A 26,150-nucleotide genomic window follows, 5' to 3' on the forward strand; every position below is an offset into this window, starting at 1 on the left:
CAGAGAGAAGAGTCCATTGTTGGGATGGCTGAGGTCCTTCATTATCTTCCTGGCCTTGGTCCAGCACCGCTTGCTGTATATAGTGTCCAGGTCAGGAAGCTCTGTGCGGATGGTACGTTCGGCTGATTGCACCACCCTCTGGAGAGCTTGCCTGTCCTGTTTGGTGATGGACTGTGATGAGTGACAAGGGGTTGGGAGGAGTGATTGTGTGGCACACAATAAACACACAAATGTACATCTGCACATCTGCACTTTAAAGATGGACAATTCTATTGCTCTCATCACCTTATTCCACTTTGTGACCACCCCGTACTGCTGCTGTCTGCACCTTGGATACCTTGGACACTATTGCACACTACACACTTCACTTTATATAATTTTACAAAATTTTGTACTGCTGCTGTCTGCACCTTGGACTCTATTGCACACTACACACTATTCACTTTATATAATTTTATATAATTTTGCATAACACAGTTGTATTTTACACTTCCTATATACATATTCTATTTTATATACATATTCTATATACATATATACCATACCTTACTTTATTTATATTTATTATATTTTATTCTATTTTTATTCTATTTTTTTTTTACCTACTGTGAACTTGTTGTTTTATATTTTATATTTTGTATTTTTAGTATAATTCGTACTCATATTTTATATTTCGTATTTTTTATATTTTATCCTTGTCCTTTGTTCCGTCCTTATTCCTTTTCCGTTTTCATGGGTCAGAACAGTCGTGTAAGCATTTCACTGCATATCATACTGTGTACGATTATGTATATGACTAATAAAATTTGATTTTGAATGGTGAATGAAGTAGATCAATAAGGAAAGAGGTTTCGGATGAATTTGGAAGGCATTGGGTTGAGTGAGGGATATGGTTGGAATGAATTATGGAAGGATAAGATTGGGATAATTGTGGAGAAGTTGAATGAATAGGAAAGGTTGAGAAAGAAAGGGTACTGGGATTGAGTGATAAGGGGATGGGATGAGTGAGACCTGAGATTAGGATAAAAATACATGGATGGACGAAGATGATTTGGAGGAGTTTCAGAATAAAAGACCCTTTTGATATAAATGTGAATTTTGTCTCTCAGAGTCAGGCGATGCGTATAGTGAGGACAGTAGGCCAGGCCTTCGAGGTGTGCCATAAGCTGAGTCTGCAGTCTGCAGATGGACAGATGGACAGACAGATGGACAGACTTGCACTTGGAGAGAATGGAAAATCTGAGGAGGAGACCCCTAGTGAAGGTGAGACAAAAACATGACACCTCTTTTGACCACAACACTATGGCCACTGTGTTCAGTTTTAATCCCATACTAGCTTATAATCACTGTGTTCTTTATAAGGAACCCTTATTTATTAGGGATACTCATTCTTGCAATTACCCAACCAGGCTAGTATGTGGCAGTAGCATAGTGCATAAAATCATACAGGTACAAGGCAAGAGCTTTAGTAAAAGTCATCTCAGTGACTGTGGTATTGATATTGGGGGCACATGGGCTGGAGTAAGTACTTTTCAAACTGATAATCTCTTGCTATTTTCTTACACAACCTTCTCTACAGTTTACACAGACCTTGGGTGTTTCTGCAGCCAAGAACAGGCGTTTGAGGGTGAAGTGGGCACAGGCTCACCTGGCGAGGTTTTCAGCTGTTCAGTTTCGTCGTATCTGTGCAGACTGTAACCTCAGATTCCAGTTCCTGGCTGACAGAAGAGAAACCTATTGTTGTCTTCTGTTGGTGTAGCCTTTTTTTTACTGGTTGTAAATTGTGATTATTTAGACAGTCTACCTGTCAGCTTGAACCAGTTTTACATTCTCACATCAACGTGGAGTTTCCACTTTCAGAACTTGTTGTTTTTTTGTTTTTCGCACCATTTTTGTGTAAACTCTGTAGACTGTTGTGTGTGTTAATCCACATGATTGGCTGATAAGGTCATTTGATGATTGAGCATGTATACAGGTAATCCTAATAAATAAGTGGACAAGGGGATTTTTGACAGCATTAGTGACCCAAACTCGGGCCAGTCTGCTTTTTAATAGAAAATGTTTTGAATTTTCGAGGCATTGCACTTCATAACACATGGGAACAAAATCTCACACTCGATTTAGTTATTGTGAGAATCAGTAACATATAGGCTGTTACCCAGAAAATTCCTTCTACTGTCACTAGATCCAGTTTTCTGTTACTCCTGTTTCCTCTTTGTGGTGTCAAATGTATGTTTTCTTTGGTCTCAGAATGGTAGACATTAAGAGACTATATGTCTTATCCAAGCTAAGCTAGATTAATTTGTACAGCTCCAATGAGACACGGGCTTTTAAGCTGCTCAGCTAGACTGAGCTTGTATATTGAGCGGCAGTGGAAGTTGGAAGTCTCTCGGGTTTGGGGATCTTCCCATTGGAGAATAATGTCATCAAGAGTTCTAATGATCCTGCCATCGTAATTTATTTGTTTGTTTATCTAATGAACTTTTAAGCTCCAGTGTTTGCATTGTTAGTTGTGTGCTAGCTCTTTCAACTATCTGAAAGCTAATTTAAAAATCCTAAAATCACACAAAAGTCAGCTCATTTTCAGCCATAGGAGTTAGCTTGCATTACATACTTTACTGTGCAGGTTGTTCATCCAAAGCATTACTGTACCTGGCCCTCTAAGTGACATAGATATAGCTATTTGATACAGATTTCATTTTCATTTACCTATCCAACACCAGCTTCACAGATTCTGCATCCAGCTTCATCATTAAAATACTTCATCTTGGAAAGTGTTTATACAAATTTCTAACTACAAAGTGTGTTTATGGGCTTTAATATAAAGTTTTCTGAGCCACAAAATATATTTTTGCCGAAGTCCTTGCTCAAACAATTAATTAATTATGCAGTTAAAAAATGTATTAAACTGTTCAGCTTCAATTCCCAAGGAAGCCCTCTGATCACACACATTAATCCCAAAGTCTCAAGGCCAGAGATGGAAATGACATATGAAAGGTCAAGCAATACACTGGCAAAACTGCTAATATTAAATAATGCACATGAATAATTATGCCAATTAGCCAAGTAAACTGATCCACTGTTTCACTGCTAGCCAATTAAGATATTTTGGGTGGAAACATTTTCGCAGTATACAGAGTTGATAGCTTCATCAGCCTTTATATTTGGAAAGTTATAATATATATATTAAGCTTGAACAAAATCAGGGCTAGAAAATACTGACTCAAGAGAACAAAGTGCTTTGCAGTGAGCTATAATATTATACTGGCCTCTGATGGCATTCCATAGTTTAGCGTATTTACAGCCCAAAACATAAATTGCACTTTGATATATTGACATGTGGTTAAATAAAACTGTCCAGGCTTAGAAGCGCTCAATTTCTGTATTAAATCATCACTACGCATGCGTAACTCTGAATTCAGCCTCATTGTGGTGTTTCTTACAGGCCATGAGTTGACCGGAGCTGAGCGCGTCAGTGGTGTAGAAATGGAGATGAAGCCGGTCAGCGCTTGTGAACAAGCTATTACTGACGTCCTTCAGAGCCTCTCAGAGCTGAACATGGTGAAGCCAGGAAAACCCCTCCAGGTAAGAATGTGAGGTATCAGTAGGTCCTCTATTGGTGTGTATGAGATAACATACTATACAGTTGTTTTAAATGATTTATTCTGACAGATGACTTCTTAACTTGTCATGTCAAGACGGTCATTAAGTGTAATCTTCCTGTCAGAGGAAGCTCTCCCACACGTTCACTCTTTAACTCTTCTGCATTCATGAGGCATTTATTTGATGGTATTATTCTACATGAAGTACATAAACGTGTGGGGTTTTTTTTTTTTGGTGTTGCGTAACTGCAACTGAGGCGAGAGGAAATAATAGAGCTCAAATTCACATTAAGACAGGCTTTTAAGCTGCTTATCTGAACTGCGTCAGGTGACTGTAATGTCATCATACAATACAGAGTTGTGTAAGAAAACCGCTTCAGGCTTTCTGAAACACATCCAAGTATCGATACGAGGGCTGATGCTGAAATGAAACGCCAAATCTTTATCGGATTTCGGCTATTCTCCAGTCTAATACTTTGATGCGATTCATGCTGTCGATGTTGACTGATATTACACGGACTATGCATTAAATGTAGGACATGGTGTCTCTGATGGATCACACAAGCTTTTCAGCGACAGAAGCTTCCAGAGAGTCGGCTCAGTTGCTAAGAAGATGCCGGTATTGCATCAGTATCAGCTGTGTCACCCAGAACCCAGGGCTCTCATATAGGTATTGGATTAAAAATAGATAAAATGAGATTGGTGGTGCTTAGATTGTGCTAGCATTCTGTGAAGCAGCATGTATGTACAGTGAAATTCAGTTTTAATGAAAGATTGCACTAATTAAATAAACTAATTGAACTGCATAGAGTTTAGAGATTCTTTTCAGATACTTACATACAACTAAATCACTTTTTGTAATAATATAATTACAGATTTATGTCCTCTTATTACGTATGCATACCATCTTTGGCTCATTTTAGAATTAAACATTCACATCACCCAGAAACATATGGGTGAATCTCAGTCCAGAGATTTTGGTGGTACTGAATATGATAGTTAGATTTGGAGTACATACTGAAATATCATATTTTCACACTCATTTGCAGGTTTAATAAGGTTTATAAAGGGATTTGAAATGTTAATGAGACACTGACACACTTTTCAGGGATATAGGGTGCAATGTGATTGAAGTAGGCGGAGCTTAAATCAGTCACATTTGTTTTTTAGTATCTACACCGATCAGGCATAACATTATGAGCAGTGAGATGTGAAGTGAATAACACTGATGATCTCCTCATCATGGCACCTGTTAGTGGGTGGGGTATATTAGGCAGCAAGTGAACATTTTGTCCTCAAAGTTAAAAAATGGTCAAGCGTAAGGATTTGAGCGAGTTTGACCAGGGCCAAATTGTGATGGCTAGACCATCACATCTCCAAAACTGCAGCTCTATGGGGTGTTCCCGGTCTGCAGTGGTCAGTATCTATCAAAAGTTCTGTAAGTTGCTAGGTGGGGTCCATGGAGGACTTATGCAGGACTTGGATAAAGGATCTGCTGCTAAAATCTTTGTGCCAGATACCACAGCTTCAGGGATCTAGTGGAGTCCATGCCTCAATGGGTCAGGGCTGTTTTGGCAGCAAATGGGGGACCAACACAATATTAGGCAGGTGGTCATAATGTTATACCTGACCGGTGTATATTTTAGATTTATATTATCACGGTGGAAGAGAAGCCATGTTAGTGATTTCCTTTTATAGTATCTTGTCTCTCGTTTACACAGTATCCCATGGGTACAGTAATAAAGACCTCTTTATAACGATATTTCGGTTGTATATAAATTCTGAGTGTGGCAAAAACATCATGGCTGGTTTCAGCAGTTTCTTTCCAACATGCAAGCTGCTGTTTATAGCAGGCATAAGAATAAAAAGGCGTAGGCTGTCCAGCTGCTGGGTTTGATTATCCTGTAGGCAAAGCGTCGCATCTCGCTGATGTCACTGACTGCCCTGAAATGCCAGTGATGCTTTCTGACCATGCCGGATTATACAGTGGTAGCCTCAAGCAAAAGCTTCTAAGCCTGAAAATAGCACACTCACCCTCAGATCAGCAACAGCAGGCAAGGTACACAGCATGCTTTTCCGTTCCGATCCACTTCCCGGAAGTCATTCATCACTCGTGGCATCTCTGACATAAGAAAAGAGCAGCCGCCTCCGAGTGATGTGTAATTAATATTAAAAAAATGACAGCTTCCACAAACGAGCATGACGGGCCTAACAGCAATGATTTATAGCCTGAGTTCACTTAGACACAGGGCAATTAAAAAACAGTCAAGCAACACAAACCCCTTCTCAGTGATAACATATTCCTCATATGGGATGTACAGAAAGGGCATTGTAATTCAGAGTTGCCGAAATGGTACGCCAATATTTACTCACTGTTTGTATTTAAAGTTTGGTTCGATTTTCTGAGTTTTACATTGAATTTCTGCAGATTCTGACTGTTCATAGGTCCAGGGTTACCAGATTTTTCCTGAGTAAGAAAAAACTCTAGAACGCAAGCTAAGGCTCTGGATTGTTGATGGGGAGATCACGGTACAAGACCCAGCACTGCCAAGCTGCCACCGTTGGGCCCTCCTCCATCTCCAGGGGCACTGCACCATAGCTGACCCTGTGCTCTGACCCCAACCCTGCAAAGATGGGATATGCAAAGAAAGAATTTTACTGTGTAGTAATGAATATGTGACCAATAAAAGCTACTTAATTTACAAGTAAACAAGAACATAAAATGTGGGCTAGAAAATCAGGACTGAAGAAGCTTTTAAATGTAGTATAATGTAATGTAATGTAAAACGATGGACTGGTGACCTGTCCAGGGTGTACCCCTGCCTTTCGCACAATGTGCGCTGGGATAGGCTCCAGCAGTCCCAGCAGTTCTCAAGGACTTAGCAGTGGCCGTTTGGTCGACCTGGGATTCGAACCTGGGATTAGTCCAACACGTTAACCACTAAGCTACCACATCTAGAGACCTGTATATAAAATAGCCCTTGATCCAGAACATGCTTATTATTATAATAATTATTGCATTTTATTTTTTAGACTGGGTGCTGACAGCTCATGTCCACAACAGAAAATACTAAAATAGAATTGCGACTATCTTGGACAAGCCACCGTGTATTAAATCCTGGCTACACACGTCTATTTCAACTCTGAAATGTTTGTTTGTTTTTACCAAGTATTTAAACTCCTTCTGAATAGTAAAGTGATTTTTGCAATACGTAAATGTTTCCCTTTAGATTTTCTTGTGTCGCTTAGAAATTTCGCATATAGACAGGATTTCAAAACCCCACTTTCTGTCCTCATCCCTGAAGTGCACTGCTAGAGGCAGAGAAGCCGGTGTACCTCTTTTGTCCTCCTGTTAATCTGATAGAATGAAACTGACAAGACAGAAGGCTGTTTTTTTTCCTTTTGGACTGAATCCATCCAATCCCAAAACCTGGAATGTTTCTCGTGGCTTTGAAAGACGGGCCGTGAAATACTGGTCCGAGACTCTGTTTCAGACAGATAAGAGGAGCGAGAGAAAGGAGAGATGAACGGATGGATGAATTTTGGTAATTAATCCTCGTGCCAAATAGCGAGGAATTAACGGCGGATGAAACGGACCATATCCTGGCACGTCTTTTATGGTTTTCGAGGAATATACCTGAAATATCCACTCTGACATTATCCTAATCTTGCATATCTTTTTTTTGCTTATCTTATTTTTCTCATTAATATTCTGCAGAAAACAGAGCGTGCTGTAGTAATAATGTAATCTTTTAGCTCCCTCTAGTGGACACAGTGAGTTCTTGCAGTGGAAAAAAAGACATCACAGCTTGTATTATGATAGTTTTTGTTCTTGGTCTCATAAACGACATTCTTCAAAAGATACTTACTTGATTAATCCATAAAACCCTTTTTTTTCTTTAGGCACTATCTAGGTTAATTTGATATTTTCTATATGTGAGCTACGTAAACATCTGCCATTTAACCCAACTTCTAGTTACCATTTATGTTCATCATCATTGAGAACATTTTTTTTTAAATACATGATTTATTATTATTTCAAATTACATAACAGTACAAAGAGAACATTTATTCAGAGCTTTATTTGTATCCTAATTCAATTCAGTTTCATTTTATTTGTATGGCGCTTTTAACAATTAACATTGTCTCCAAGCAGCTTTATAGAAATAAAAGTAACGAATAAAATAAATTAATTAAAAGTAAATTAATATTTATGTTAATATCATATTTATTCTGACGGCCCTAATAATTGCAAATTTAAAAAAATAATGAATTAATGATTTAATTAATAAAATAATATTTTTTTTTTTTTTAAATAAAATTGGTTAAATAAATCAGTCATCATTTTCTGGTCTCTATAGATATCCTTTCCTAAAAATGAACTCTCAGCTAGCTAATCTACTCTGGAAAAAGAAATCCAGAGCTAAACATGATTTTTTTAGATAAAATAGTACCCGGATAATAAAGTATAATAATTAGCAGGTTGAATTTCTTTTATCTTTGGCACCGGTGATGGAAAAGTACAGAGGTGGTGAGGCCAAATGATAGTGTTTACTATAAGTGTGAAATTTCACACATTTGAGATATTTAGAATGTTCCCATAGAGACAGTTTGTTCTGATTTCCTTTTTTTCTGTGTATATATTCATTTGACAGTCTACAGTTTCATCCTACAATATAATAATAATAACAATGTTAGTTATTTAGCTAATAATTTGATATATATCAGTTGGTTAATTTATACCAAGCTGTGACATCAGTAGGCCTCAAGTACAGCTCTAAAAACTACTCGAGAATAATAATCACTGTCTCTATGTCACGTTGCAGAACACACTTTAAAAAAAACTCTTTCCAGCTGTGAGGAACTACTTTGCTACCCTAGACCTGGTACTAACATCTGCTTTGGACAAGTGGACAACACTTAACACACTGGGTCCAATGCATCTTGTTATCCGGTCACAACACATCTGGAGAAGCTCTGGGACACATGTGGCCACAAATACATCAGTAGTCTGAACAGCCGAGCGTCCCTGATATAACATCAAAGAGCTACAGAGCTTCAGTGCGGCAGATTTATGCTTTTCATTCGCCTTCATCTAAATGAAATCTGTATGTTAAATTGTGCATCCAAGCCACATGTGGAGTCTCATATGCCTGTTCCTTGTTAGCTAGTTTACTGTTCTTTCTTGGTTGACATGTGACCTTCTCCTTAGCCCAACCACCTCTGATGTTGAGCTTTGAGATGCTTTTCTACTCACCGCAGATGTAAAGAGTTGTCATGTTACCTTCATACAAAGGCAAGGCATGATCCAAGACCTGCTCAGTTCAGTTCAGTTTATTTGTATAGCACTTTTAATAATAGACATTGTCTCAGAGCTGCTTTACAGAAGTATAGCAACATAGAAAAATGATAAAGTTTAAAGTTAAGTTACTATTTATCCTTAACATTTATCCCTAATGAGCAAGCCTGAGGTGATGGTGGTGAGGAAAATGATATGAGGAAGGAACCTGGAGAGGAACCAGGCTCAGAAGGGAACCTCATCCTCATTTGGGTGACACTGGACAGTAAATAACGTAAATGTAAATAATGTCCTTTCTTCAAAACTTTATAGTCACGAAGAATCAATCAACCAAGAGCTCTTGAGGAATGAATAGGTCAATGAAGTTTCTGAGTTCTTTATTGACTTAGCACTAATTCCTTCCTGCTGAAAGCTGAGTGAGGCAACGACAGTTTAAAGATAGCATGATAGTCTCCAAGTGGTTCTATCCACAGCAGTCTCCTGGGTCACAAGGCTGTCCACGCAGATCTATCCCCAGCAGCAGTGAGCACCAACAAGTGACAAGACTCCAACCAGGGGTAGAGTGTCTGGATGGATCAGGCAGATATGGAAGTGGTCACACTGGAAACACTGGGAGCTCAGGAGTGAGACATATAATACTCAAGCCTATTGAGCACCTTTGAAGTGAATTGGAACATCTATTATATGCCAAGTCTTCCTGTCCTGCATCAGCTTATGCTCTTCTGCCTGAATGGTCCCACAGACATGTTGCAAAATCTAGTGGAATATGGAAGGTGATGGGCTCTTTTAACTGCAACTTTGTATAGCAGTTTGTATTGTTGCCTGGCTGTAGTGCTCATACTTCTGGTCATCTTGTGACGCTGTGCAGTGACTCAATAAGTATAAATAAGTATGTAAAAAAAAGTCCTCAGAACAATTAAACTCGAATTGATCGATCTGAGAGCCTGTGATATATAAACAGCTTTGAGTTGGGGGCAGATTTAGTAACCTCGCTCACAGAACACCATCACGAGTAGCTAAACTACTAAAGATGAAGCTTTCCAGCCAGATGTTAGACGTTAATAAATCTTATGCGAGCCTGAGGCAACAGTGAGTTCAGATGTGTAAACCAGCAGAATGTCAGGGGAAGCAAGTTTATTACACAAACCTTTAAACACAAAGCGCGTGAGTAAATTAACAGCAGAATGATTTAAAGAATACAATTTGCCATGTCAGAGTCCAGACCTAGATCCATATCAGTAGAAGGCTTTTTATATGGAATAAAGGTACTGGATGCGTCAATAATACTGAATAGAGGTTTTGAGAAAGAACTGGCCTAAAATTCTATTAACATACTTTTGGACTGTGAATGATTAATCAGTGCGCTTAAAAAAGACATGAAATACACAGCTGTGGGTTTTTTGTCTAGTTAGTTTTGGCAGAAATGGTAAATCCCAGTATTTCCTGAAATAATTTTTTAACTAGAGCTTTTGAGAAAAATCTGGACTGTTGTTACGGATTTTTGATGGATGTTTTGACCTCCTCTTTGGCTCCGCCCACCCCCTGATTGACATTGGCAACTACCACACAACTACAGCACGCTTTGTGAAAAAGAAGAAATGAGTTTAGGTTTTTTTGACAGGCCAGAAAGAGAAAATAATTAGTTTTAATTCTGTATTAGGCATGTTCTGTGTTTCTATCCCCAGAGACCCTTGACAGCCTCATCTTCGAGCTCTGAGCAGACAGGCCAAAGTTACTTAGAGAAAATGAGTTTCTTGTGCTTCGAGTGTAAATGTGTTTGCGCTCGTAAAACTTTAATGAGCTCCTTAAAGGTAGCGGGGTTCGAATTTTCTTGTTTAAATGGCATGACGAGAAATTCGGAGCTAGACTTGAATGCAAGGCTACGAACTTTTTTTCTTCTTTAAGCGTCTGTATGTGACAGTTTTGTTTTAAAAGTTGTTGATGTTTCTAGACTTAATGACTTTCTTAAAACTTCACATTCAGCCCACGTTTTAGGACATTTCATCAAGACTGACTGTTTTGTAGGTCACTGATCTGATGCTGCACCACCACAGGACCACTGACCAGATTTTATTTCGTTATAACATACTAATTACTAAGTAATAAAGCTCATCGAGGGCATGATATCGGAAAATAACCACCAATATGCGCTAATCTGACCTCCTGATGTTGATGATTTCTCATTAACAGCATGTCTTAACGTGATTTATGTAGAATTTTAGACCACAGCCATGAATTTGTTAACGAATGACGTCACACTTTTCATTAGTTTCATAGCTACGTTTAATGTCGTGGAACGTCAACAGGTTTCTGTTATTATTGACACTGCAACAGCTGTTCTCTCACGACTCTCTATTTAGACAAAATAAGACAGAAAATGCAAACTCTAGACAGCGGAGACTAAATAAACGTCTCCTCACAGAAAACAAAGCAACAATCATACATCCATCTTCATTACTATAGAAGCAATAACGTACTACAGCTGTGACTGAAAGTACGAGTGCTTCCTCCACCACAGCTTTAATTCACACATACAATAATATGTGTTCCATATGTCTGTTTATTTTAATTGTTATCCATAATCCTTCACTGTCTTTTTATAGGAACTAGAGGAGATGCCTCTTCATCCTCTGTCTCCCAGCAGCCCTTGCTCCCTGTCTCGCACACCACTGGCTGACCAGCACCACCTTCAGTTATTACAGCAGCAGGTACTACAGCAGCAACAACAAGCTCAAGTTGCCGTGGCGCAGGTAAGGCACCGAACACACACACACACACACACACACACACTTTAGGAGTTCAGAAACTCTTGACTGGCAGTGCACACCAACATTATTTCTCATGGGATTGTTTATCAGGTTCTCCGTATAAAATTGGCTGCTTGAAATAAATCACACTGTTATGAGTAAAAAAAGGTTTATTGCTTTCTCTCTCTTTCTCTCTCTCTCTCTCTCTCTCTCTCTCTCTCTCTCTCTCTCTCTTTCTCACTCTCTCTTTCTCTCTCTCTCTTTCACACACACACTCTCTTGGTGCGTCTATTGATTTCTTTATTATTGTAAAAATTTACCAATTCTGCCACTCCTATCCCTAACATTAGAAACAAAAGGAAAATCTTTTTAAAAATTGAGTTCATTAATTTTTTATTAAATATATTGAATATATGGTCATCCAGTTCTCACAAAGGGGTAAAAATACACACACACACACACACACACTATTTTAAGGTACATCCAATAGTTTCTTTTTATTACTATAGATAAACTTTGCTACACTTGTCTCTAGCTTTAGTAATAAAAAGGAAAATATTATTAATTCACTAATTGATTGATTGATTGATTTAATAAATATATGTATTGTTTAGTCTATATATATATATATATATATATATATATATATATATATATATATATATATATATATATATATAAAGTTTTAAAGATATTTACTGCTCACAAATGGCAAAAAATCTTCACCACACACGCACAGACTACTACAGAGGTTCATCCACTGATTTCTTTATTACTGCTGTCAAATTCTGCTACATGTTCAGAAGAAGAAGAAGAACTGAGGGCGCGAAGCCTTTATTATCGCCACACATACATTACAGCACACTGGAATTCTTTTCTTCACGTATCCCTGCTGAGAAAGTTGGGGTCAGAGCATAGGGGCAGCTATGATAAAGCACCCTGGAGTGAGGGGGGAGGGTGGGTGTTTAAGGGCCTTGCTCAATTGCCCAACACTTGATGGTTTTGGGGGTTGAACCCTGATCTTCTGATCAACAACCCAGAGCCTTAACCACTTGAGCCGCCACTACCTCTATTTCCTAACTTTAGTTACAAAAGTATCATGATAGGGACATCTGTTTCTCACAAAGAGCATACACGCAAGCAAAAATAAAAAAAAAAAAGAGGCTAAATTAGTGTCTTAAACAGATGTTAACTCTGAGAAAATATTGCTCAATAAATCCAATCCCATCTGATCTTGTTTGGATTAATCTGCATTGACATTATGATTACTGCGTTTTAGAATCAGATGTTAGGTTTATGAGCGTAATGTTATTTCTCTTTCAGATTCAGTGTGTGATGAGATTCAGCCGCACTGACCAGCTGCTCCATTATGGCTCATGGAGCTGTGTTTAATCAAATATTCATAAACCGCACACAGACACACACACACAGAATGAACCACCTTCCAAATGTCATGACCCAACATAAAGCAAAAAACTTTTCTTATAACCATGTGAGCTCGATCCTTCAGACAATTTTAAAAGCACAAATTTGCCAGTCTTGCGTTTCGTTTATGAGAAACGTGCACGTATATTCTCCACACTTAAAGGTTTTCTAACAGTTTAATCTCTACTGCTGACAAAGACATTACAATAAGGTACAGGATGTCAGTTCTATAAAAAAACATTAAGTTGTAAAAATGTCAGCAGTGTGTGTCTCAGTGAAAAAAAGAGCTTAAAATTGAGTCTTCTTTTATTCAGTCTCATGGCCTTGGCTTGGCTCTACAGCCAGCACACAGTCTTCTCACTGCGCAGGGACAGAGAAAATGAGAGCGAGAATACCTATAAATATATACGTGGGACAGCAGGGCTCAGGTGTTCCAGCAGAGTGATTAACCCTCTAGGTCATCCCCTAACCACCCCCCTCCTAGCGTAGACATCCCTAAACTATACCTGCGATACGTTTTCCACCAAGAGACTTAAATCTTTTTTGGATTCCACAGGATTCAGATGGAGGTGAACCAGTTAAGCATGCAGATGTCAAAAAGCATCTTTAAGGCATAATAAGATTATTTTTATGCAGTGAGCATATCAGCTGAGGCAGGAAGTCAATCACCTTTACTTAGTATAATGAAAAATTAGTTAGCAAAAAGACTGACTAAATGAATAGCTTGAATGTCTAAGACTGAGGCTTCAGGGGATTTACATCTGCTCTAATTGTCTAATCGTAACAAGTGACGTTTGGCAGAGATCATTATTCAGAGCAACTTACATTTTATACAGCTGAGCAGTTGAGGGCCTTGCTCAGGGCCCCAGCAGTAGCAGCGTTTGGTGGATTCAAACTCACAACCTTCCTATCAGTAGTCCAATGCCTTAACCACTAAGCTACCACATTTCCCCCATGGGTTTTTATTCCAGGTAACAATAAAGAGCCTGCACCTTTTGATAAAAGCAGATGATACTAGACCAAAAGTTCATCTCTGTGTTTTATATCAAGCCAAAGTAAGTGTGAAATAAGTATAGGTGATTTGGACAAACATTCTGTTTCTAATAATGGTTGTACACAGACTGAAATATCCAGACAGGAAAGAGTTACAGTAGTCCAACTTAGAGGTAATACAAGTATGAACTAGATTTTCGGCATGATGTAATGACATTAGAGCAGAGTACAGAGTTATTAATCCCCAAGGGGAAATTTGGTGTCACAACATCCACAAGCAGAACAAAGCAGCACAAGACTTAAAATAAGCTCGGGTTTCTCTTCAGTCACGCAGAAATCTTTCAGCTTTTACTAAAGATATCCGTGAAGATGAATGTCGTGGGCTTTGCTATGGTGAAGCTGTAAATGGGGCAGTGGTGGTTCAAGTAGTTAAGGCTCTTGGGTGTTGATCTGAGGATCGAGGTTCAAGCACCAGCGCCACCAAGCTCCAATGTTGGGCATCTGAGCAAGGCCCTTAACCCTCTCTGCTCTGGGGTGCTGTATCATAACTGCCCCTGCGCTCTCTGACCCAACTTCCTCCGCTAGGATACATGAAGAAAAGAATTCCACTGTGCTGTAATGTATGTGTGGCGATAATAAGAACTCTTGCCTTCAGTTCTTCTTCTTCTTCTAAAATGCACAATAATATACTCACAAAATATCACAAATATGAATAAATGAATATACTCTCTAAGTTACAGATTTCTGTCTCAGTACTATGTGAAAAATGTCATAGTTTTGCATTTTAAAACTGTACGTTTTTATATATATATATATATATATATATATATATATATATATATATATATATATATATATATATGTACAGTCCGATTTGGTTGTGTGTGTATAAAATAAATAAGATAATAAATAAGAATTTAAGTAAGATACAGGAGTCAGTAATCCCATGAAGATCTTTCACTGCTGGACATCCTGATATACTCTATAAACAGAAATTCTTATTTCTAGTTCTCTACTAGCTCAAGCATCTTGTGCTCTTAGGAAAAGCGCTTCTGTTGTGTCAGAAATAAGTAAGAGGAAGTTACACAGGAACCAGTGTCTAATGTCATTTTACACACGCTCAAATTCATTTATCTGGCGTCTGTTTTCTGTTACCAGCATTTAATTGGAGTAATAAAGATTTAGCACTTTTCGAATTGGACACATCTTTAAGTGAAATGGATGAAGAAGAAACTTCATGGATATGTATGTAGAGATCTATGGATCTTGAGAGCTTTTATTTTATGTTGTGTTCCTGTAAATGGATAGTGTATTTTAAAATGAAACAATTCAGCCAATATTAAATACATCATATTAAATACAACATTTAATTAATTATATCCTCAATTTCATACAATATACACCGATCAGACATAACATTATGACCACCTGCCTAATATTGTGTTGGTCCCTGATGGTGTACTGTGGTATCTGGCACAAAGATGTTAGCAGCAGATCCTTTAAGTCCCGTAAGTTGCAAGGTGGGGCCTTCATAGGGCTTTAAAGGATACTTACAGGACTTAAAGGATACTTCTGATAGATAGTGACCACTGCAGACCGGGAACACCCCACAAGAGCTGCAGTTTTGGAGATGCTCTGATCTAGTCGTCTAGCCATCGCAATTTGAACCTTCATCAAACTCACTCAAATCCTTACGCTTGTCCATTTTTCCTGCTTCTAACACATCAACTTTGAGGACAAAATGTTGACTTGCTGTCTAATATATCCCACCCACTAACAGGTGCCATGATGAGATCATCAGTCTTATTCACTTGACCTGTCAGTGGTCATAATGTTATACCTGTATTTCCCATTGAATGCACTGGAAAATGGGTAGAGTTTAGTAGATCAGATCATAATATTGATCTGATCTGCTGATTTGAAACAGACTCTATGCATCCATCTCTTCACTCAGGAGGCAGACATGTGGTCAGGGTTATTGCTTTTGGGAAATGCAAACAAAACTAATAAAAGTCTAGAAGAAACCAGAGCACTGTCCTCCCACACTATTTGAATATACTGTGTGTATAGGTGTGTGTGTGAGAGAGAGAGCGTGAGAGAGAGTGAAAGACAGTCAGTTTGTGTAAGAGTCTGATTAGCTGATCGTTATCTGACCACCTGTATTTAAGTCCCCTTCTTCCTTCAGTTACTCTTCACTCTCACCTGATCTTCGATCTTCTTCCTCACGGCAGGTACAGCTGCTGAAGGATCAGATAGCCGCAGAGACGGCTGCCAGGATGGAGGCTCAGGCCAGGAGCCACCAGCTGCTGCTGCAGAACCGAGACCTGCTGCAGCATATAGCGCTGCTGGTCCAACATGTCAGCGAGCTGGAGGCCAAGGTCAACGGCCATGCAAAGAGTAAGAGACATACACACACTATGATGTGGCAGCGACAGGTTACCATTCAGTCTGTGAATATGAATGACTCTTGAGACTTTTGAAATTAAGATTATCTCTGGTATATGCAAATGAAATCCAGTTCCCTCCAAAAAATATTGGAACAGCAATGTCAGTTCATTGATTCTTGGAATACACCAAAGACATTTGGGTTTGAGATCACAATATGGGCATGAGACAAGAGATTAGGATTTTTTTTGTGTGTGTTTCCTGTCACTTACATCTGTATTTGTTAAACAACATAAAACAAAGAACCTTTTCTATCTTTAGGTAAGCAAAAGTTTTGGAACAGATAGGTCTTGAAGTTAAAAACATATCAACGATTTCAGACTATGATATGTGACGCTTCTATTTATGTTTGTTGAGCTCATGTTTTCTCACACACACACACAAACCTTTAGTCAGTCAGGAACTGAGACCTGATGAGTCAGTTTTTTGGACTCTAAGAAAAATAATCTAATCTGAGAAGACAGAGATGGAGAACATGAGAGCTAGATGGAGATTAAATTAAATTAGACTCTCAGAGTTCGGCCCACACCTAAAAGTCTGGTGCGTCGTTTGTTTGAATGAGATGTTCAGCTTTTATAGAGTCTATCTTTCAAAGTTAATCCATTCCAGAGAGTTCACCAGGTCAGCTTAACTGGGCCTGATGCCAAAATCTGTGCAAGTGTGTTTGGCTGTGCTTCTTAGAACGAATCATTTGTACCTGTGCTTGGATGTAAACAGGTTCATTCATAACTGATTAATCTTTTCTCCTCCCTGCCTTCCTCCAGATGAAGACTGGCGAAGCTCATCATCGTATTCTCTTGCTCTCAACCTGAAAAACTACTACAGTTCAGACCAGCCCATCACCTCCACTCCGGCAGGAGAGCTCCAAGTTCCTCCTACGCCTCCTTATACAATGGCCTGTGCTGAGTCCTACCTCAGCCTTCTTAGAACAGGAACGTCTCGTCCCATCACGGCCAATGGCAAGCCAGCAAACACTGGGCACAAGCAGAGAATGGGCAGTACGAGCAGTGACTTTACCAAGCTTAATACAGCAGCAGTGGATCAGAGGTGGGATATATTTTAGCTCTTAACACACAGAGGCTTACACATGAGCACTAATGTGAAATATATTTGGGAAGGCAATTTTTCCCTCTCTCAAAACTCCATTCAAGCTCATAAGTAGACTACATTTCTTATTCTAACATTCACATGACAGTAACCAATCTATTTGAAGTAGTTTTCGGTTTGTTTTTTCACTTGTTGGAGAAAATCTACCTCATGTTTTGGCATGTTGTGCATTCTTTTACATACTACTCAACATGACTGTAAAGAAATTCATTTCTGAGCCTGGTTCCTCTCAGGTTCTTCCTGGTTTCTTTCTCATATCATCACAGGGAGCTTTTCCTCACCACCGTCACCTCAGACTTGCTCATTAGGGATAAAATAGTAACTTGTTTCTATACTTATATATGTTTCTAAACTTCTGTAAAGCTGCTTCGAGACAATGTCCGTTTTTAAAAGCACTATGTACAGAGTGGTTTGACCCATCATAGTCTTCCTGTTGGCTCATACACTTTCCACAAACACTTGGTCTTGTAGAACCACACTTAACACCATTGGGATGGATTCTGGCACTGACTACTCCAACATCAGTGCCTGATTAAGTACTCATTCAGCGCTTTTGGCTCAATGAGCATAAATCCTCAGAGAAGAGGATTCCCAGAAGAGAACCTCAAGCAGGATAGATAGTGGCTTTAAAAGAAAAAAGCATTAAACACTTAGATATAGTGTAAGGGAAGTGGCAGCTCATTGGTTAAGGTTTTAGACTTGGTTAAGGTTTTAGTAATCATATGGTCTTGAGTTTAAATCCCAGGATCCCAGAACCACCAAGGACCATCAGTGAATAAGACTGATTATCTCCTCATCATGGCACCTGTTAGTGGGTGGGATATATTAGGCAGCAAGTGAACATTTTGTCCTCAAAGTTGATGTGTCAGAAGCAGGAAAAATGGGCAAGTGTAAGGATTTTGACAAGGGCCAAATTGTGCTGGCTTAGGCGACTGGACTAAAAACTGCAGCTCTTGTGGGGTGCTCCCGGTCTGCAGTGGTCAGTATTTATCAAGCGAAGGCTGGCCCGTGTGATCTGATCCAACAGACGAGCTACTGTTGCTCAAACTGCTGAAGAAGTTAATGCTGGTTCTGATAGACTTACAGGACTTAAAGGATCTGCTGCTAAAATGTTGGGGCCAGATACCACAGCACACCTTCAGGGATCTAGTGGAGTCCATGCCAGGGCAGCAAAAGGGAGACCAACACGATATTAGGCAGGTGGTCATAATGTAATGCCTGATCGGTGTATATCATGTCATTTTCGTTAATGGAACATAACGAGCATCGATGTTCCCTGGTTTTTGCAAAGCATCGTGGGAGCAAAGATTTTGCAATTCCAAGGGAGACAGCATTTAAAATGACTCCCTGAACATCACCCTGACTACTGAACGAGGGACCTGATTGAGATGCTCTTTAAAACAACAACGCTTATATGTTCCTGCTGCTCTGCTGCTTTGTTACTGCTGAGAAAACATGAATATTCATATTTAATACAAACAGTGGGTACAGCCAGAAACATGAGAAAAAGCTCAACAGAGAGAGAGAGAGAGAGAGAATGGATGTTCTAACAGAGAGAAGGATGTGGTGTGGTTTGTATAAAAAAAGGCGTGTGTTTGGTTTTCTTTAGTGCTGGCTGTCTGATTGTTTTTCATATTTTAGTTAAGACGCACTCTGTATATAACAGTGTGTGTGTGTGTGTGTGTGTGTGTGTCTGTTTCTGCACACAATGCTTCCCACTTCCCCTCAGGACTGATTCATAACCAATAGCAGCCCAGGTCTCTGAACAATCTGAAACTCAAGCTACTCCATCTGGGCAAAATAAAAACAGCGGGTTTTAGAGTCGAGTAGGTCAACACGTTGTTAAACACAGGGCAGACGTGGAAACACTGAGAAAAGAGGAAAGGCGGCAGAAAAAGAGGAACAAGTGTCACACGCTGTGTGTCGAGCAGGCTGTCGAATTAACAACAGCTCATATCACACGTTTCAGCAAAATACTTGCACAATTTGGAACATTTCAGGACTTGTATACAATCCTGATAATGCACTTTCATTTATCTTTCCTGCATTTGTGTCACACTTTTTATATCTCTCCGTCGCCCTCTATCATTCCATCCCTTTGCCTCATCACTCACACCTTAGACATGCAGAAAAAATATCAATGGATATTACACTGTAGGAGTGCAAACAAAAATAATGAAAGTGTATTAGAGGACTGTCCTCCCACGCTGTTTGACTGTGATATAAATTGTATGTGTGTGTGTGTGTGTGTGTGTGTGTGTGGGACAGAGTTTCATGTAACAGGTAATGGAAATTTTTTTGACCTTTTGCCGCATTCTGAAGATTCATCACTGTGTGTGTGTGTGTGTGTGTGAGTGAGTGAGTGAGTGAGTGAGGAAGAATCTACAGTACCACCTGCTCTTGAGTTTTCACTTCATGGGAAACCACACAGACACACACACACACACACACCTGCCTTTAACCTTTTTCAAGGGATTTTTACTTTGATTGGATTTCTTTTCTTTTCTTCTTTTGAAGAGTTAACACTCGTTATGTGATTTTTAAAATTAATTAATTAATTTATTTATTTATTGTTAAGACATATTTTTTAAACCCCAGAAATACAAGTGTCTCTATGGTAGCGGCAATCTCTCTCAGTGATGTTCTTTTTTACCAAAACACCAACACAGAGCCTCGTACACAATTCTGCCTCCTCATACACTTCAGACATAGAATTTAAAGTTGTTCACTTCCAGAACAAAAATCTACAAATAATCTCCTCACCCCCTTGTCATCTGAGATGTTCATGTCTTTCTTTCTTCAGTTCTAAAGAAATGATGTTATCTGAGGAAAACATTTCAGGATTTTTCTCCATATAGTGGACTTCAATGGTGCCCGTGAGTTTCACCTTCCACAATGCAGCTTAAATGCAGCTTCAAAGATCTCTAAACATTCCCAGACGAGGAAGAAGCCAAATCATTATCGAGGCAAACCATTGGTTATTTTCTTAGAAAAATAAAAAATTGTGTACTCACAAAAGCTCGTCTAGCACTAGCGATGCACCTCCTCAACATTACGTACTATGTAATCACGTTGAAAGCTTGACGTAGGCGGAGCTACAGACCCAGTGTTTACTAGTGTGGAGAAGGAGGACCGCTGCGAAGTTGTTGCTTGTGGAATGACACAAGTTATCTTTTATGTGTGTGTAGCCTGGATGTAGAAATTGTTTTAAACCTTAAAGATTACATCCGCTTGGGAATAACGAGACTTCTCAAAAATTTCCTTTAAAAAATCCTGAGTGTTTGAAGCTGTGGTTGCTCGCTCTGCGCCTGGATATCAACACACCCAGACATTCTCCTTCTACCTTTTTGTTAGTGAAGAGCGTTTGACTTCTTTGCATTTCCTTGGTCATTGTACGTTCACTTTGTAAACACTGGGTCTGTAGTTCCGCCTACATAACGGGTGACCTTTTCGACATGATTACATAGTACGTAGCATCGCAGATGCGCATCCCAGAGCTAGTGCTAGACGAGCTTTCGTGGATAAAAAGTGCGCGTCTAGCTACGTACTACGTAATCACGGAAGGTCAAAAGGTCACGCGTGACTTTAAATTAAAGTTGCAAATCTAATCAGCAGTAATGAAGCGCATCCATTCATGGGTATAATGAAGGAGAATGCATGAAGTGGATTATTTCCTCTGTCATGCCTTTGGAGGTATAAGTTCACTGGACACTGGAGTGTTGTGTCCACTGTAGCCTTAGATTCCTGTTTATAGCTGATATATGTATTCCTGATGACGGTTTGATGTATTGTGCTTTCTGAGATACTTTTCAGCTCACCACAGCGATAAAGAGTAGCTTGCAAATCCCAGGAGATCTAAAATCTTACAAATCCACTCATCCAGCACTAACAACTTCACCCTGTACAGAATGTTCCCAGTTACATGTTTTCTTTTTTCTCAGAAGAGTCATTCCAGACTGTGTGGTTACTTCATTATAGAGACATGCATAATGAAAGTGAAAGCAAACCACGACGACGTTCATGCAGCGTTGTTATAAACACAGCGTGAAAAATAAGCTGATGACAACAAGAGCTTTACTGAAGTGCTGAAGTACGCCGCGAGCAGATGTCCCTTATAAACATGCCAAGAATTCTAAACACTCAAAGAGCTAGAATCTTCTTCCTTCTCCTAATCTATCTATCTATCTATCTATCTATCTATCTATCTATCTATCTATCTATCTATCTATCTATCTATCTATCTATATTTATTATTTATTTATTTTTTGTTGCTCTATTTTATTTATTTATTTATATTTATTTATTTGCTGTTTTTCTGCTGTTTTTGTATTCAAAATTTAAAATTCTATTTTGGACCAAGCCACACGTCCACACAAGGTTAAAACTGTCCGATTCTTGTGATATCCCACAACAATATTAAATGAGTGCACACACACACACACACACACACACACACACACACAGTGACCACTCTGAAAACCTAACAGTGAGTCATAGCTAACCAAGAACAGCACGAAACGTCTTGCATGTTGCACCCACGTACCTCCACCTTTATACACACACACACACACACACACATATGTATGCAGAAAATTACATGACTTAATTTTTTGTTTGTTGCGTGTCACTTTCACATTGCCAAGAGTGTAATGCTTATTCAGCTCACACACACACACACACACCCATGCACAACCCCAACACACACACACACCCATGCACAACCCCAACACACACACACACACACACAAATATATACCACACATGCACCACACACACACAAACATATACCGATGCATGACCCCCTCACACACACATACACACAAATATACAGTATACCACACACATACACCCATGCACACACCAACACACACACACACACGCAGAAACATATACCACAGTTCCACCATACACAAACACAAATACACAATTGCAACCCCACCACACACAAATATATACCACACACACCCCAACACACACACACACAAATGTATACCACAGTTACACCAAGCACACACACACAACTATACACCATAGTTGCACCACACACACACACACATGCATATTATGAGACTTTTCCTTCTATCATGCATCCTTCAGTTCTGTTCTGTTCCAGTTATTTCTCCACCCTCCTTACTCATTCAGTCCCTTCTGAATTCATATGTGACAGGCTTCAGTTCTGCAAGACCCCGGCTCTCAGCATGTGCCTGTGTGCCTGTGTGTGTGTGTGTCTTCCACACACTGTAGGCTAATGCCGTTCCCGCTCCCTCCTTGTGTTTATATTTTCAGGGTCAGTGCTCTCGTGTTTTGTCTGGCTTGGTGTCTGAACACATTGACATTTTTTGAAAAAATGTCAATGTGTTCAGACAAAAATGACTGAATGTGTGTGTTTTTGTGTGTTATGTTCAATCCCCACTTTTACTCCATTATGTCTCACACCGTGTTTCTGTTCAATCGCTACAGAACCTTTTTTGGGCTTTCTTTCTGTATGCACTGACATTTTTCAAAGAAAAAAGAAAGTGTGGGTTTGTCTTTAAGTTGCACTCCACTGTGCTTCAGTCTCGTGCTGTGTGTGTGGGGTGTGTGTGTGTGTGTGTGTTTGTGTGCATTTCAGAAAGAGAGAAGGAGAATGTGAGCTGTAAAGGTCCCTGGATGTTTTGATCTTTAATCATGGCCATGCAAATTACAAGCACTTATAGAGAGTGGTGTGTGTGTGTGTGTGTGTGTGTGGGTGTGTGTGTGTGAGAGAGAGAGACCAGCATTAACACTAGCACCTAATGCTCCTACTCTGTATTCATGTAATAATTCACAGCTAAAGTTCACACACAGTGCTGGACAAATCAGTACACACAGGATAAGCAGCTTTCATGCTCATGCTATTAGTTTCTTAATCAGAGTTACTCACAACCCCTTCCACTTCCTGTAGACTTAACAAACAAAATAAATGTGTGTGTTCCAGTACAGAGGAAGCAGGAGTTATTCCTCACTCTTCCTGGTTGGTACACTATATTCCCAAAAGTTTTGGGACGTCTGCCTTTACATGCACATGAATGTCATATGGAGTTGTCCCGCCCCTTTGCAGCTATAACAGCTTCAACTCTTCTGGGAAGACTTTCCACAAGGTTCAGGAGTGTGTTTATGGGAATTTTTGTCCATTCCTCTAGAAGTGCATTTGTGAGGTCAGGCACTGATGTTGGATGAGAAGGCCTGGCTCACAGTCTCCGCTCTAATTCATCACAAAGATGATCTATCAGGTTGAGACAGGCCTGACCTCACAAATGCATTTTTAGTGGATTGGTCAAAAATTCCCCTAAACACACTCCTAAACCTTGTGGAAAGCCTAGAAAAGTTGAAGCTGTTATAGCCGCAAAGGGGCGGGACAACTCCATATTACATTCACGTGCATGTAAAGGCAGACGTCCCAAAACTTTTGGCAATATAGTGTACCTGACATTTTATCAGGCATATAGTGCATTACATTACATCTAGTGTTAATTCTTAATGGTGTGAATGTATGTAGTGATTAGGAAGCAATAAGGGACTATCTAAAAAAAAATCTACTGAATTATATAACAAAAACAGGCAGAATACACTTTGGACAGGATTCCAGTCTATCACAGCACATACACACCCATATTCACACTCTGTAGAGAGTTTAGAGATGCCAGTCAGCTGTATGTCTTTAGACTGGAGAAGGAACCTGATATGTTCTGCCAGTTTGAAGATTGTGATCATTTAAGCATATTTATGTCTATAATGTTAATTCAGTTGTTAAAACGCTCTTGCATTTGTGCAACAAGTCATGAGATGTGTGAGCACTGATATGTCTCGTTTAGCAAAAATGCTTTGCTTCACATCCTCAGATAGAAGAAGTGGGACATTGGTGACTAATGAAATGAAAAGCACCCTGCGTGGCTCATCATTATTGCCCGGAATCACAACTCGGTTTCACACACTTACATAGGAAATGAGTGCACACACACACACACAATGTGTAACCAAACCAAATGTGAATACATTATTCCTTATGAACAGATCATATTTTCTAAATAAAAATTGGAGACATTTTACCCTACCCTATTCCCCAACCCTTTTTCAAAAATAAATAAATAAAGCCTTTAGTAGCCTGACCTAAAGATCAACCTTAAAGCTCCAAAAACCAGATTTCCACCATATTTGCAATACAGTCCCCTACCATCTGGTCAATATGCTTTGTCCTCATGGTGTGGCTCCGGTAACTGCAGCACGTCGTTTCAAACTCACACATTTTACTACCAAAGCTCTTCTGCTTTTTTAAATATAAATTTAATTGAAATAATTTTTTCTTCATGCTTCTAATCATAGCAACTTGACCCTGTGACCCTTATACACTTCATGAGTGCACTGTTACCGTCTAGGTATAGTCATGATGCTAAACATGGACAGCAGGGAAGAGCACAACAACACGAACATTGAGAACTTTGCTTTCCACAACGTAATGCCTTTCAAAAACATGCCCATAAAAATCACCGGTCCATCTGGTGCTCGACTAACAGTATTGATTTATCGACCCCCTAGAAAACGTCACCATGTTTCTGAACTGTGTGAGGTGTTTACTCTAGCCTCTTCAGTTTAGCCTGCTATAATTTCCTTTGCTTTAAAGCGCACGTTAATACAATCAATCAATCAATCAATCAATCAATCAATCAATTAATTAATTAATTAATTAATTAATTAATTAATTAATTAATCAATCAATCAATCAATCAATCAATCAATCAATCAATTAATTAATTAATACTGCTAATATTAATGCGTTAATATTTCTAATGTATTCAGAGCTGTTCGTCATTTTACACGTTCTGTAATTCTTCAAGGTCATATCCTAGATTGAATCTGTTCTAGTGGCTTGAATTGTATTTCTATTACTGCCTGTCAAGATAATATCTAGATGATTATCTCCTTATTAAGTTAATGCTCAGATTTCCTATCCATTCACCCAGTAATAGAACTTTCACAGACTTAATCACCGTAAAGTCTGATGACATACACCGATCAGCCATAACATTATGACCACTAACTGAATAAGAATAAGTGGGTGGGATATATTAGGCAGCAAGTGAACATTTTTTCCTCAAAGTTGATGTGTTAGAAGCAGGAAAAATGGACAAGCATAAGGATTTGAGGGAGTTTGACAAATTGTGATGGCTAGACCACTGGATCAGAACATCTCCAAAACTGCAGCTCTTGTGGGGTGTTCCCGGTCTGCAGTGGTAAGTATATATAAAAGTGGTCCAAGGAAGGAACAGTGGTGGACCGGTGACAGGGTCATGGGTGGCCAAGGCTCATTGATGCTCGTGGGGAGTGAAGGCTGGCCCGTGTGATCCGATCCAACAGACAAGCTACTGTTGCTCAAATTGCTGAAGAAGTTAATGCTGGTTCTGATTGAAAGGTGTCAGAATACACAGTGCATGACGGGTCAGGGTGCAAAAAGGGGAACCAACACAATATTAGGCAGGTGGTCATTATGTTATGCCTGATCAGTATTCCTTTCTG

The 26,150-nt window shown here is 39.2% G+C and overlaps 1 protein-coding gene across 2 annotated transcripts in view; it reads left to right on the plus strand.

Annotated features, from left to right (window-relative positions):
• Window positions 1–26,150, plus strand: part of si:dkey-34e4.1 (carboxyl-terminal PDZ ligand of neuronal nitric oxide synthase protein) — a 62,522-nt gene that overhangs the window by 30,588 nt on the left and 5,784 nt on the right. For both annotated transcript variants that reach the window (XR_009203964.1, XM_058383754.1), the window contains exons 6-10: window positions 1,110–1,263; window positions 3,446–3,585; window positions 11,505–11,651; window positions 16,298–16,463; window positions 17,276–17,558. Coding sequence is in view for 1 of the 2 variants with exons in the window: in XM_058383754.1 (XP_058239737.1) it covers window positions 1,110–1,263; window positions 3,446–3,585; window positions 11,505–11,651; window positions 16,298–16,463; window positions 17,276–17,558 (890 nt within the window). In the remaining variant the exon portion in view is untranslated. The remainder of the gene's footprint in view (window positions 1–1,109; window positions 1,264–3,445; window positions 3,586–11,504; window positions 11,652–16,297; window positions 16,464–17,275; window positions 17,559–26,150) is intronic.

The sequence above is a fragment of the Hemibagrus wyckioides genome, linkage group LG28, assembly GCF_019097595.1.
Source record: "Hemibagrus wyckioides isolate EC202008001 linkage group LG28, SWU_Hwy_1.0, whole genome shotgun sequence".
Classification (NCBI taxonomy): Eukaryota; Metazoa; Chordata; class Actinopteri; order Siluriformes; family Bagridae; genus Hemibagrus; species Hemibagrus wyckioides.